Genomic DNA, 15,187 nt, shown 5'->3' with positions numbered 1-15,187 from the left:
AACTGATAAATTAATTCATGAAAATGACTTTGATGTTGACCTAGGTTTATCGAGTTAGGAGTGAAATTTCAGTGAAATTGGTCCAAATTCATTTAATGACCTGCAATTAACATTTAAGGTTACACTTGTTCTTCTTTATAGCATATTGTAATTAAGATATTGGTATGGTATACAGTGGTGCAAATAGTGTTAAGGGCATACACACTCAAAAAGTATACTTTATAGATAGAGGTTTTTGATATTTTAATTAAGCTGTAAATCATGGTGCATGTAGTTATGATTGTGCATTATGTATAGTGCCTTAAGTCTTCTAAGTTTATGTGCGGTAGGTTAAGACATTTCCATCTGAATAATAGGCTAGAATACAGCTAAAGGGCAGAAAGAAACAAGTTTTATGTTTTTAAAGTTGGATTACAAGTTCTGTGTGATGAATATGTAGGCTAAGATTATATTTACAGATGGCACATATAAGATAAGTTCATATTATGTTGTATTTAAATATCATGCTGCTTATATAGAAGTCTGTTTGGGTTCCATTGCCTTTGTAGGGTCATGATTATGCGGTTCATTTGCATGTGACTCTGGCTGTGGCCTCACTGTCTGCTCTATCCCTCTAAATCTACGTCACCTGGCGTTCACCTTCAGCTCTTTCCTGTCAGGTAACAATACGGTGAAACAAATCCAACTTAAGACTCCCCCTCCCTCCATCCAGCTGTCTGACCTGGTGCCCGGGATGAGCTACAAAGTGCGGGTTTATTCCCGGGAATACCACTCAGTCACAAGTCCATATGTGACGTTCGAGACCAGCTCAGGTGAGGGGGTACAGTGGCTTTAGTGGCAATGGGGGATGCCATATTTTGCCAACAAATCATGGTAAGGAAACAGCACCACATTTATTAAATGAGAGTATCATACCAATATCATCAGTAAGTTTAATAAATTAACCATTACATGGTTGCTAATAATTACTTTCTCTTAAAAATAGCATCTGGGAATTATTCATTATACAATAATTACACCATAAAGATCAGATTGTAAATGAATAAAAGTTACCCCTGATTATTAATAAGCTATTAGTTAGAAGAGCTTTATACCACATTCAGACCTTTTTTGTTTTGTTTAAACATGTTCGCTAAAAACTTCTAATGCTTAACTTATCCATGCAATTCATATATGTTAGCCTAGATTGTACAGTATATTTGTTATTGGTCTGTACATGAAAGATTTCTGTAGTTAAGATTGATTTTAATGCAGAGTTAATTTACTATCCGCATTAGCTGGTCAATAACTCTACTAATACAATCGGAAAGTAAAAAAAAAACTAAAATTTAAGAAAATAAAAGATTTCAGGAGCACTTGACAATGTGTTTCCAGAGCAACATTTATTCTAGGTTAAAATATTCCCTTTCTACAAAGGGAAAGATTAAAAAAAATCTTGGTTTCCAGTAAAGGTTTTTGCACACAGCTATAACTATTATGAAAATGGCTTATACATTTCAACTTTTCCATAAGGGAACAGCAATGTAACTGTATTATTTGTAATGAGAAAGTTCTATTCTTTATGAGAAATGAAGGAAATGCTGGAGTTCTACCTAAGCCGATGCTTTGTATTGTAAGATACATTTGGATGTTCTTCACATTTACTGAGATGAAACCTCAAATACACAAAGATACATTGATGACTAAACTCTTATTCAAGTGCTATGACGATTGGTCCTAGGCACTAGTATCACTTTAGGTTTGTCCCAGCTTTTTTGGTTTCCTTATGCTAAGGAGATATTAAGATTAGAAGCACAATATTTTGTTGTGTAAAATCTCATTGCTTTTTTTCCATTCTTACACTCTGATCTCTTCACTTGTATATCATTGTGTAATTTATGTATATGGGTGTATGTAGTGTGTGAATTTCAGTGTTGTGAACATGCCATATTCTAGCTTGGCAGTTTTGCTTAAAATAAAAAGATACCCCTGTTACCGCTTTTTTTTTTCAGCGTTGTACATTCCACCTTTGTGATATTCAGATGTTCTTCATCCCATTCCGTGTTTAGATTAATTATAAGTATTAATATTCCTTGCTTCCATGTGTACTTTATTGTGTCTGGTCTCCAGCTCTCTCCATATCTTGTTTGTTTTTTAATTCTTTAACTGTTTCTTTGCCCCTGGCAGCTTACACCAAGAGTCAGGTAGATATCGCTACCCGAGGCTGGTTCATTGGGCTCATGTGTGCGATCGCTCTGCTGGTCCTTATCCTGTTAATTGTGTGTTTCATCAAGCGAAGTCGAGGAGGAAAATACCCAGGTGAGGGCTAAATAACCATGCCATGGGCTGAAGTTCAAGGTGGAAGGTGTTTCGGTGTGAAGTTAAACATATAGAAAGTCATGCTGATGGGTATTGTCAGGTTTTTATATATATATATGAAGAGCACAGAGAAGATGAGAAAACTCTCATGAAGATATAAATACATTGGAGGATGCATTAATTGGTTACTTAAGTTTTTCTGTTCTTTTTAGTGCGAGAGAAAAAAGAGGTAGCATTGGGTACTGAAGATCAGAAGGAAGAGGATGGATCATTTGACTACAGGTGAGTAACAGGGGTTAGGAGAATAGAAAAAATAGTACAATGATTAAATCTACAGCCCACATACTGCCATATGCATCACCAGAACAAATTAATAAAACCACAATGACTAAATTACATTAGAATGCGGTCATTCATATGATATACAGATGGGTTCTGCAATGTTGACTCGTGTGTCAAAGGCTCTATCATTTTTCTTTAAACACTGTCACACTTCTCCAGTCTGAATTTAATTTTGCTCTGCAAACAAATTGTAGAAGTTTGTTAATCAGAAATGAGAAGCTTAAGGGATAGTTTAAGATTAGCTGATTATATTCCGCCCATTGACTGCCTGAATTTGCAGGGCTCTCTAGCAGCCAGAGTTAAAGGGACATTAAACACTAAATACATGCTAGATAGAATGATGCATTCAAAGAAAAGATTAGTCCATCACTAACATGTAGATGTATTGTTTAAAGTTTCATTAGTAGTTTAAAAAGTGACAAAATAAGTGTAACGTTTTAGTGTCTATAAAACACTGGAAGCTGCCATGTTGTAACTTGTGTTACCTTCTCTGCTGTGGCCAATTAGGGACAGTTATACATAGGTCATTAGAGTGTGCAGCCAATGGTTGTGCTGGATTTAACAGTGTTCTGCACTTCATTTTCTAACAGGAACTGAAAAGCTCACAATTTCAGAATAGAATTACAGGCAAAGAGGACAAAATAAATAATGAAAGTATATTGCAGAGTTGTTTTATTATATACAATTTATCATTTTATATTACCATCTCAAAGTGTTTAATGTCCCTTTAAATAATGATACACTAGTGTACTTAAGTTCAGCAATGGTGACTAGAATGCATTTTGAATTACTGTACACACTTAAGTAAACATATGACTATAATGGAAAAGGTATAGTTGTCCATTGTGTAGACTAGTGAATAGTATAGGGATTTCTTGCAACACAGTAGTACACTAACAATGTAAAATACTCAAAGTCCTTCTAATTCAGATACAGCAATGTTAGAATCCTGGCCATGTGACTGTGGTACTGAGTATTTCAATGTCCCACCTATTCAGAATGCCACACACAGGGTTCCAGAATCACACACAGGACTGTCCCCAGCAGCTCTCTGATTCTCATGCCGGCCTGTGCATGTAACATCTGTGCCTTTGTCTTCCTCTTGCTACCAAGGAAGGAGCACAGGTGAGGCACGTCACTGCATACGTGTCACCCTCTGTGCTTTTTGTCTCATCTCCCTAAAGTGTGGGCAGTGCAGGCCCCCTGTCCACAGATGTTTACTGTCTATATGTGGCGTCTAGGGTCGTGGATGGTACAATGCTACACTTTATTTACTGGTTACACATTGTCTATACTTTTACATTGAGAAACGTTGCAATGTATGTTAGAAATCAAACATTTTCCACTACTTCTTTTAATCTGAATTGAAAGAAATCTTTTAAATAATTGCAGTGCTTGCTGCAAGCTAGCGATAAATATTTGTAGTCCTATAAAATGCACATATCCATCTTACTCCATTTTGCTTCTTTCTCCCATCATCCATACGTCCTCATCTGCTTGTCCAAATTCTGTTCCATATTCGTTTTCTCTTTTTCTCTTTCTGTTACATACCTCAATCTTATTTGTCCGCCTGCTTCATGAAGGTTTTTTGGAAGGTAGGAAGACTCTTTTAATCTTCCAGATATTTTATGATTCATATGATTAAACTATTAACTTTATTAGGATTTGAAATAATAACTTAACTTGACAGATTTATCAGATACCTGTAAATCACTGAAAGTAAAATTAACCAATTGACAATTATAAAATGATTAATCCCTCTAATCTCTCTCAGGTGGGATCAAATTGTTAATACATACATGAAAAGTGACTATGCAAGCATGTTCTCTTCTTATAAAGCAGCACAGTTAGAGCATGCATATATATATATATATATATATATATATATATATATAAACAGCAGGCACAAAGGAGGGCACTCACAGGTCTTTATATCATCCAAACTGTATCTTTATTCAATGTATCACATCATGTAAAAGTTAACGTTTTGACTACTTTAGTGAGCCTTTTTCAAGACAATCTTATTGATCTTTGAGTCAGTGTCAGGAATGGCCGCGTGAGACGCTGCACTCGGAGATTAATAAGATTGTCTTGAAAAAGGCTCACTAAAGTAGCGGCAACGTCGACTTTTACATAATGTGATACATTGAATAAAGATAAATTTTGGATGATATAAAGACCCGTAAGTGCCCTTCTTTGTGCCTGCAGTTTTATGAATTCTATTGAGAAGTCACAGGGCTACATTTTGTGATATCAACGAGTGAGTGCATGAAATTGATGGAATATATATATATATATATATATATATATATATATATATATATATATATATATATATATATATATAGATAGTTGCATTTGCATTGAATGGGTCAGGACAAGGGAGGCAAATTTAAAGGGCCAGCTGCCAGTAAGCCATTACATGCAATCAATTTTTTCCAAAATCTTCCTGATACTAACCATTTTGTGCCCAAGCAGACAGGGACTGCACTAATAGAAAGCCATAGGAAACAGTGAATAAACTTATTATTCTGCAGTTTTAATGTAAAGTAATGAGACTCTGATAAAACAGTACGCAATCAAATATATATGTAAGACAAGCAAAGACTATCTAGATACACTGCTATCTCATAGTGCTTGAAACATATTCACGCTCCTGATCCTCCTTCAGTGTGCCCTCGTGTAAAGGTAACAAGTGGGGACCTTGAGGAAGTTATACATTTTTAACGGAAATAAATTGGAAAGTTTTTTTTTTTTTAATTGTATGCTCAGAATCATGAGGCCTTATTTTTGTCTTCCATGTTCCTTTAATAAGAATAAAAAAAATATTTAAATGAATATAAAAGTCCCCAAATGATTAAAGGGACATGAAACCCATTTTGTTTTCTTTCATGATTTAGAAAGAGCATGCCATTTTAAACAACTTTCTAATTTACTTATATTATCTAATTTGCTTCATTCTCTTGATATCCTTTGCTGAAAGGCATAAAAGAAGATTTAAGAGAAAAGCAGATGTTAATGAAAAATAAGGGATAACATAAAGAAGCATGTGAAAAAGTAGACTGTAACAGAATTGAAAAAAAAAAGCAAGATAAAGTACAGTCTTCTTGAAATTATCAAATCTGCATGTGAAAATTAGATTTTCTATTGGAATTCTGTCCATACTGGTCACTAAAGCTTGCTCTGCAAATAGGTTGTTTATCTGCGCTCTGCAGATGGCTGGTGTAGAACACATCATTTGTAAACTGCAGACACAGAGACTGTTCCTCTAGCATTAGCCGATGAGTATACAGTTAAATTATTGGGATATCAACGTTCGGCATCATCCCATTTTTTATAACAAAATAGGCACTCAGCAGATTATTTACATTTAAATAAAGTATGCAGTGTCAGCATCCTGGTCTGGCTGCTATTAATCTGCTGAACTGAAAAGCAATATTCCTCCACCCAGGGCAACACTCAGGGATTTTGTTGTCATTTTCTGTTTTTTACAATGGCCACTAGCTTGCACACCCCTCACTTACAAATCATACTTGTTGCAAGATTGCAATAACTCACATTCGGCTAGATTACGAGTTTTTGCCGGTAAGGTTTGCGGGGCTAACGAGCAGTTTCAGCTCACCGCTCACTTGCAGACAACGCTGGTAGTACGGGTTTTTACAAACCCGGCGTTAGCCGCAGAAAAGTGAGCGAAGAACAAAATTTTGCTCCACATCTCACCTCAATACCAGCGCTGCTTACGGTAGCGGTGAGCTGGCTAAACGTGCTCGTGCACGATTTCCCCATAGGAATCAATGGGGCAGATTCGGCTAAAAAAACCCTAACACCTGCAAAAAAGCAGCGTTCAGCTCCTAACGCAGCCCTATTGATTCCTATGGGGAAAATACATTTATGTCTACACCTAACACCCTAACATGAACCCCGAATCTAAACACCCCTAATCTTATACTTATTAACCCCTAATCTGCCACCCGACATCGCCGACACCTACATTATAATATTAACCCCTAATCTGCCTCTCCGGACACCGCCGCCACCTACATTATACTTATGAACCCCTAATCTGATGCCCCCAACATCGCCAACACCTATATTATATTTATTAACCCCTAATTTGCCGCCCCCAATGTCGCCGTAACCTACCTACACTTATTAACCCCTAATCTGCCGCCGCCAACGTCGCCGCCACTATAATAAATATATTAACCACTAAACCTAAGTCTAACCCTAACCCTAACACCCCCCTAACTTAAATATAATTTAAAATAATCTAAATAAAATAACTTTAATTAACTAAATTATTCCTTTTTAAAACTAAATACTTACCTATAAAATAAACCCTAAGATAGCTACAATATAACTAATAGTTACATTGTAGCTAGCTTAGGGTTTATTTTTATTTTACAGGCAACTTTGTATTTATTTTAACTAGGTACAATAGTTATTAAATAGTTATTAACTATTTAATAGCTACGTAGCTAAAATAAAGACAAATTTACCTGTAAAATAAAAATAAACCTAAGTTACAATTACACCTAACACTGCACTATAATTAAATTAATTACCTAAACTAACTACAATTAAATACATTTAAATACAATTATCTAAATTACGGAAAAAAACACTAAATTACAGAAAATAATAAAATAATTACAATTTTTTAAAACTAATTACACCTAATCTAATCCCCCTAATAAAATAAAAAATCCCCCCAAAATAAAAAAATCCCTACCCTATACTAAATTACAAATAGCCCTTAAAAGGGCTTTTTGCGGGGCATTGGCCCAAAGTAATCAACTCTTTTACCTAAAAAAAAAAATAGAATACACCCCCAACATTAAAACCCACCACCCACACAACCAACCCTACTCTAAAACCCACCCAATCCCCCCTTAATAAAATCTAACACTAACCCCATGAAGATCACCCTACCTTGAGACGTCTTCACCCAACCAGGCCGAAGTGATCCTACAGACGGTTCGAAGTCTTCATCCTATCTAGGCAGAAGAGGTCCTCCAGACGGCCAGAAGTCTTCATCCAGACTGCATCTTCTATCTTTATCCATCCAGAGCAGAGTGGGTCCATCTTCAAGACATCCTATGCGGAGCATCCTCTTCTGTCTTCATCCGATGACTAAATGACGGTACCTTTAAGTGACGTTATCCAAGATGGCGTCCCTTCAATTCTGATTGGCTGATAGAATTCTATCAGCCAATCGGAATTAAGGTAGAAAAATTGGAACAGCCAATAGAATGCGAGCTCAATCCTATTGGCTGATTGCATCAGCCAATAGGATTTTCCCTACCTTAATTCAGATTGGCTGATAGAATTCTATCAGCCAATCAGAATTCAAGGAAGGCCATCTTGGATGACGTCATTTAAAGGAATATTCATTCATCGGGTAGTTGTTGGCCTGGAAGGATGCTCCGCGACGGATATCTTGAAGATGGATCCGCTCCGGATGGATGCAGATAGAAGATGCCGTCTGGATGAAGACTTCTGGCCGTCTGAAGGACCTCTTCTGCCCGGATAGGATGAAGACTTTGGACCGTCTGGAGGACCACTTCTGCCCGGTTGAGTGAAGACGTCTCAAGGTAGGGTGATCTTCAAGGGGTTAGTGTTAGGTTTTATTAAGGGGGGATTGGGTGGGTTTTAGAGTAGGTTTGGGTGTGTGGGTGGTGGGTTTTAATGCTGGGGGGTATTGTATTTTTTTTTACAGGTAAAAGAGCTGATTACTTTGGGGCAATGCCCCGCAAAAGGCCTTTTTAAGGGCTATTTGTAATTTAGTATAGGGTAGGGATTTTTATTATTTTGGGGGGATTTTTTATTTTATTAGGGGGATTAGATTAGGTATAATTAATTTTAAAAAATTTTAATTATTTTATTATTTTCTGTACTTTAGCGTGTTTTTTTCCGTATTTAATTGTATTTAATTGTAGTTAGTTTAGGGAATTAATTTAATTATAGTGTAGTGTTAGGTGTAATTGTAACTTAGGTTTATTTTTATTTTACAGGTAAATTTGTCTTTATTTTAGCTAGGTAGCTATTAAATAGTTAATAACTATTTAATAACTATTGTACCTAGTTAAAATAAATACAAAGTTGCCTGTAAAATAAAAATAAACCCTAAGCTAGCTACAATGTAACTATTAGTTATACTGTAGCTATCTTAGGGTTTATTTTATAGGTATTTAGTTTTAAATAGGAATAATTTAGTTAATTAAAGTTATTTTATTTAGATTATTTTAAATTATTTAGGTTAGGGGGTGTTAGGGTTAGACTTAGGTTTAGGGGTTAATACATTTAATATAGTTGCGGCGACTTTGGGGGCGGCAGATTAGGGGTTAATAAATGTAGGTAGGTGTCGGCGATGTTAGGGACGGCAGATTAGGGGTTAAAAAAATTTAACTAATGTTTGCGAGGCAGGAGTGCGGCAGTTTAGGGGCTAATATATTTATTAAAGTGGCGGCTATGTCCGGTCGGCAGATTAGGGGTTAAAAATGTTATTTAAGTGTTTGCGATATGGGGGGGGGGCTTGGTTTAGGGGTTAATAGGTAGTTTATGGGTGTTAGTGTACTTTTTAGCACTTTAGTTAAGAGTTTTATGTTACGGCATTAGCCCAGTAAACTCTTAACTACTGACTTTTAAATGCGCTTTACGAGTCTTGACAGGAGTGGGTCTGCCGCTCACTTTTTCCAAGACTCGTAATACAGGCATTATGCAAGTCCCATTGAAAATATGGGATACGCAATTTACGTAAGTGGATTTGCAGTATGTTCGAGTCGCGGACCTGCAAGACTCGTAATACCAGCGTTAGGAAAAAAGCAGCATTGGGACCTCTCAACGCTGCTTTTTAACCCTAACGCAAAACTCGTAATCTAGCCGTTTGTATTTCCATTTGTGAGTTACCTTCACATAGAAATTACATATTGCACAGGTTTCAACAATTAGCTAATGTTGTTTTTTTTTTTTTTTTTTATTTAGAATTCAAATCAAATAAACACCAAAGTAAATGCTCCTTTTTTCCTAGATTGTATAGTATTTCTGTTGTAACCATAGAAACATGTAGCAACACCTTTAATAGAGCCATATACACAATAAGCTATCCTATATGCAGCACATAGTTCCATGTTCTTATATATAAAGGGATAATAAACTCACATTTTTCTTTCCTGATTCAGATAGAGCAGGCAGTTTTAAATATCTTTCTAATGTACTCTTATTATCAATGTTTCTTCATTCTCTTGTTATCGTTATTTGAAAAAGCAGGAATGTAAGCTTAGGAGATGGCTATTTTTTGTTCAGAACCCTGGGTAGCACTTGCTGATTGGTGGCTACATTTAGGTCAGCTCCTTAGCTTACATTACTGCTTTTTAAATAAAGATACCAAGAGAACGAAGAAAATTTGATAATAGGAGTGAATAAGAAAGTTGCTTAAAATTGCATGCTCTATCTGAATCATGTAAGAAAAAATTGGGTTTCATATCTCTTTAAATGGACACTAATGTCAAAATTAAACTTTAATGATTCATATAGAGAATTCAGTTATGAGACTTTCCAACTTCCATCATTACGTTGTACACATTTTATTTATATGAACACTTTCTGAGGCACCAGCTACTACTAAGGATGTGCAACAGTTCACAGTGTGTGCATATACATGAGTCTGTGATTTATATCATGCACTTGTTGGTTATGCAGTTGTACAGTATTTGATTTGATTATGATTACACACTGCTTACCTTCCTTTCCCCATTTTTAACACATGGGGGTAGATTTATCATACCCCGGGCGGACTTGATTCGCTATATCGAATCATGTCCGCCCTGCATCGCTAAATGCCGACAGCATGCGCTGTTGTCATTAAACATTGCACAAGCAGTTCTAGTGAACTGCTTGTGCAATGCCGCCCCCTGCAGATTCGCAGCCAATTGGCCGCTAGCAGGGGGTGTCGATCAAACCGATCGTATGAGATCGGACGGATTGATGTCCGCCACCTCAGTCCGCTGCTGCTTCCTAAATCCTGTTTCCGGCGAGCCTGAAGGCTCGCGTGGAAACAGCTGTATTCAGGGCCATTTGCCCCTTAATAAATCGGCCCCATGGTGTGCTCACATATGTGACTCATTCATGGAGCTGATGGCTATATTTGGGAAAGAGTCTATTCTATGCTCTCTGACAGAATTCAGTTGCGTATGTTTTGTGGGGAGTGTGTATATATATATATATATATATATATATATTTATATATATATATGTAAATTTGTTTAATAGAATTGTTAGTTTGTTTACAGACTCACAGGTTAAAAAAATACCTTGTCATATATTTATATAATATGAAAATATATGGCTCTACAAATTTCTAAGCGGATTGCTTATCTTTTCCAGAATAATATAAACAGGAAGGGCTACTAAAATAAAAAAAAACATATATGCAATATTCTTATTTAATAAAGTGTTACACTGTGTATTTACTGTAAATATTTCACACTCCAATGTTCTGCACATAGTAGAATATGTTCTAAGTATTTATAAATAGATATTTGTATATATACCGGATACCTGTATATAGCATTACCTATATACAATCATATATATATATGTTGTAACAAAATACCATTATATATATATATATAGAGAGAGAGAAAGAGAGAGAGAGAGATAGAGAAAGAGATAGAGAAAGAGAGAGAGAAAGAGAGAGAGAGAGAGAGAGAGAGAGAGAGAGAGAGAGAGAGAGAGAGAAAGAGAGAGAGAGAGAAAGAGAGAGAGAGAGAGAGAGAGAGAGAGAAAGAGAGAGAGAGAGAGAGAAAGAGAGAGAGAGAGAGAGAGAGAAAGAGAGAGAGAGAGAGAGAAAGAGAGAGAGAGAGAGAGAGAAAGAGAGAGAGAGAGAGAGAGAGAGAAAGAGAAAGAGAGAGAGAGAGAGAGAGAGAGAGAGAGTGTGTATTTATGAATAAATATAACATAGTCTGCTATGTGAAGAACATTGAAATGTGAAATGTTTATATTTTCATGTCGGGTTAGCGCACTTGAGAATATGCGATTGGGTTTACATGCTAGAACTTAGGGTGTGTTTTTTTCCCCACTTCCTATTGCTCCATTAACGTCTAATGAAATGATCAGGGGGCATACACAGACTAAGGGCAATAGCAGAGAACATTTAGTAACAATTACTATTTCAAACTGCTGCATGTTACTTTTCAAGGGATCTAATAAACTGTTAAGACCACCCTTGAATTTAACCCTTTTTGTCCTGGTTTACAACTAGCATTTGTTTTTGAACCTCCACCCTATCCCAACATATATTTGTCAGTATGTAGCCACCCTATCAAGTGCATGACATTGTTTTTTTCCCACCCCTCTAGTGATGAAGACAACAAGCCCTTGCAAGGCAGCCAGACCTCTCTAGATGGGACCATAAAGCAACAGGAGAGCGATGACAGCTTGGTTGATTATGGAGAAGGGGGCGAAGGGCAGTTTAACGAAGATGGCTCCTTTATAGGGCAGTATACAGTAAAAAAAGACAAAGATGAGACAGAGGGAAATGAAAGTTCAGAGGCAACCTCACCAGTGAATGCCATTTATTCCCTGGCATAGGACACTATAACATTACACCTCTTCCTTACCACCTGCTTCCGATTATCCCTTCTCCAAATAATTTCTCCCCCAATCGTCAAGATCCATATTGGGCACCTACATTTAGACATGAACACTAAAGCAGGCTACAGGTGAAATCCACAGACCAAATGGTGATATAAACAAAAGTGAGATCTCCAGATACTCCATTTTGCAGTTTACTATATTAGCCACATGGTGTCATAAAGGAGACAAAGCAGAACTGTTAAGACAGTTTCATCAAACATCATGGAACCAGTCCACTGCAGTTTCACGAATCATCCTCTGGAGGGAGACAGTGACAAAAGACGTATCTATGATATGCTAGTTATCATGAAACCAATAAAAAAAAAATGCTTACTGAAACTGAGACATTGAACTCCAGGAATACATGGGTAACATGCTTTTTCCTAACCCTATTAAAAAGGTGGAACGATGACTTGAATCACCATTAATGGATGGATTTTAGGGATTGTCTGCAATGTTCTGTGTCACTAACTACCACTCTATAAGGGAGAGGTTATAGTATCTAATAATTTGTTCTCCCTTGCAGGGTAATTCTTAACCTTATTTTTGCCCGGCTCTGGAGTATTCAGTAACATGGACAATGTGACTACAAGGGCAATAAGGCACTCTGGGGTTTGCCTACATTATCACTTTCCCTCAGGAGACAACAGATCCTACATCTAATTACAAGGCTAGGGCATTGTCCCTGGTGCCCGCAGGCTCCTGGCACCACATCTGAGACAGACACATCATCAACATTTGGTAAGCCTCCTGTGGAGGAGCTTGCAGTGGCACTGAATTGTTTAGAAAAGCCCAGGATGCAACTTACATCTTTATAGATCTCACTGTGTGAACTTCAAAGAGCCTACTCCTGGCGGATCCTGCCTTTAACCTCTTTCATTCCAGAGGTGTATGAGCAGCTACAAATGTAACTCTTCCACTGCTGGGTATCATGCAACCCAGTATCAATAATTGCTTAAGGACAAAGTATGCCCCAGTTCCGCATTCTACACACCCCGTTGTGCCACTAATAATCTATGCAGAACAGATGTCTGTCCCTGTCCTGTGTTCTTTCTGCTCACACCAGGAGTTCTTTTTGTGCATATCATTTTATTTTGGAAATCATTAATAAGGCACCCCAGTAGGACTGGGTGGAGCTGCCGTTGTAATTGGTGTAAATCTGATAACCAAAGTATGAAAGGGCCCTTACATCACTGTTTAAATTGTAGATCATAGTGTGTATGAGGTGTGTCTGTTTACATTATTTATTCCTTCAGCCTTTAGCATCTGTACATGTGCAGAGCAGACAATAGCAATACTGCTATCTCTTATGCGAATAGCAAGATGTGTTTTATCCGTGTGGACTGAGGCTATATAGGTAATGAGTGTGTTGTGTGTATATGACTATGTGTGTGGGTGCATGAAAGGTAGTCTGGCTTTATCACTGCCCTGGATATACCTGGAGCGCATCATGCTATAACATTATGTTTGAATGGAAGACCTGCCCTGTTTTTGCTTTTAATTTACCTGTGATGTGTATAAATGTGATGATGCACTTGCTAAGGGTGTATGGTCGGTTCTGTGTACATACCAGTGAGGTAGTAGGCACTACTGCTGCAGGGAGGGACGTTAAACTCAAAATATAGGTTGTTATAAATAATTTATTAACCATTAATGAAAGTGAAACAACATTATATATATCTATATATATATATATATATATGTATATATATATATATATATATATATATATACACACACACACACACACACATATAAATAACTTATTAACCATTAATGAAAGTGAAACAACATTATATATATATATATATATATATATATATATATATATATATATATATATATATATATATATATATATATAAAAATAAATATATATATATACACACACACACACACATATAACGTGGTTATTAATAATTACATGTATAGGAAATAAGATTAGGTTTTAATGTCCCTTTAAAGGGACATAAAATCCAAATAATTTCTTTCATGATTTAGAAAGAGCATGCAATTTTAAAAAACTTTCTCATTTACTTCTATTATCTAATTTGCTTCATTCTCATGATATAATTAGCTGAAAAGCTCAGAATAGGCTCAGTAGCTGCTGATTAGTGGCTGCGCATAGATGCCTCGTGTTATTGGCACACCCATGTGAATTGCTATTTCTTCAACAAAGGATATCTAAAGAATTCAGCAAATTAGATAATAGAAGTAAATTGGAATGTTGTTAAAAACTGTATTCTCTATCTGAATCATGAAAAAAAAAATTGGGTTTAGTGTCCCTTTAAGCTGTACCTGTGCTGAATATACACAAGGATCTGTGAGTATGAAAGGAGCTCTCTTCACATATCAATTCTAACAGAGCATTTTTATGAAGGGGAACATGGTGCTGCTCTTACTTGATGACATTTCTAATTTGAAGTTTTGCCAAATCAGGCCTTAAGCAACCACCAGTCCGATATCAATAATGCCCCCTCTGAGCCCATTGTGTGGTGAAAGTCAGCGCGAGACCCCATCTGCTGTATCTGCTCACCAAACTCTGCCTTGTTTCTGCTTTTTTTTTTGCACTAAAGATTCCTTCATATCTTTGTCTGAGTCTAACTACTTGTAAATAATAACTTGTATTCATATAAAAAAAAAATCCTTTCAGAGTTATGCTAATATATTTATACCCCCTTTCGCTTTACATTTACCATAAGAACTGCAGTGGGGGAGCTTTTGTGAACTCCAAATTCGCTGCTGCTGCTGGCCTTTTTGGGAAAAAACAACAACAAAAGAAATGATGGGTTTTCCCCTGTCGGTCTTTGGCGTTTAAAGGGTTAATTCAGTGTGCATCATTCTGAAGCTTCGTGCAAATCCTTTCTATTATTAAAGACCGAGTTGCAGGCGGATTAGTTCCCTAGATGCT

The 15,187-nt window shown here is 36.5% G+C and overlaps 1 protein-coding gene across 1 annotated transcript in view; it reads left to right on the top strand.

Moving 5' to 3' along the window:
• NFASC (neurofascin) overlaps positions 1-14,023 on the top strand; it is a 278,247-nt gene extending 264,224 nt beyond the window's left edge. Inside the window, exons 28-31 of the mRNA XM_053706693.1 lie at positions 660-812; positions 2,167-2,298; positions 2,511-2,580; positions 12,000-14,023. Coding sequence (XP_053562668.1) covers positions 660-812; positions 2,167-2,298; positions 2,511-2,580; positions 12,000-12,231 — 587 coding nt within the window. The 3' untranslated portion in view covers positions 12,232-14,023. The remainder of the gene's footprint in view (positions 1-659; positions 813-2,166; positions 2,299-2,510; positions 2,581-11,999) is intronic.
• Positions 14,024-15,187: the final 1,164 nt, after the last annotated feature.

The sequence above is a fragment of the Bombina bombina genome, chromosome 3 (assembly GCF_027579735.1).
Source record: "Bombina bombina isolate aBomBom1 chromosome 3, aBomBom1.pri, whole genome shotgun sequence".
Lineage (NCBI taxonomy): Eukaryota > Metazoa > Chordata > Amphibia > Anura > Bombinatoridae > Bombina > Bombina bombina.
This window is presented reverse-complemented; position numbering and strand designations above follow the sequence as displayed.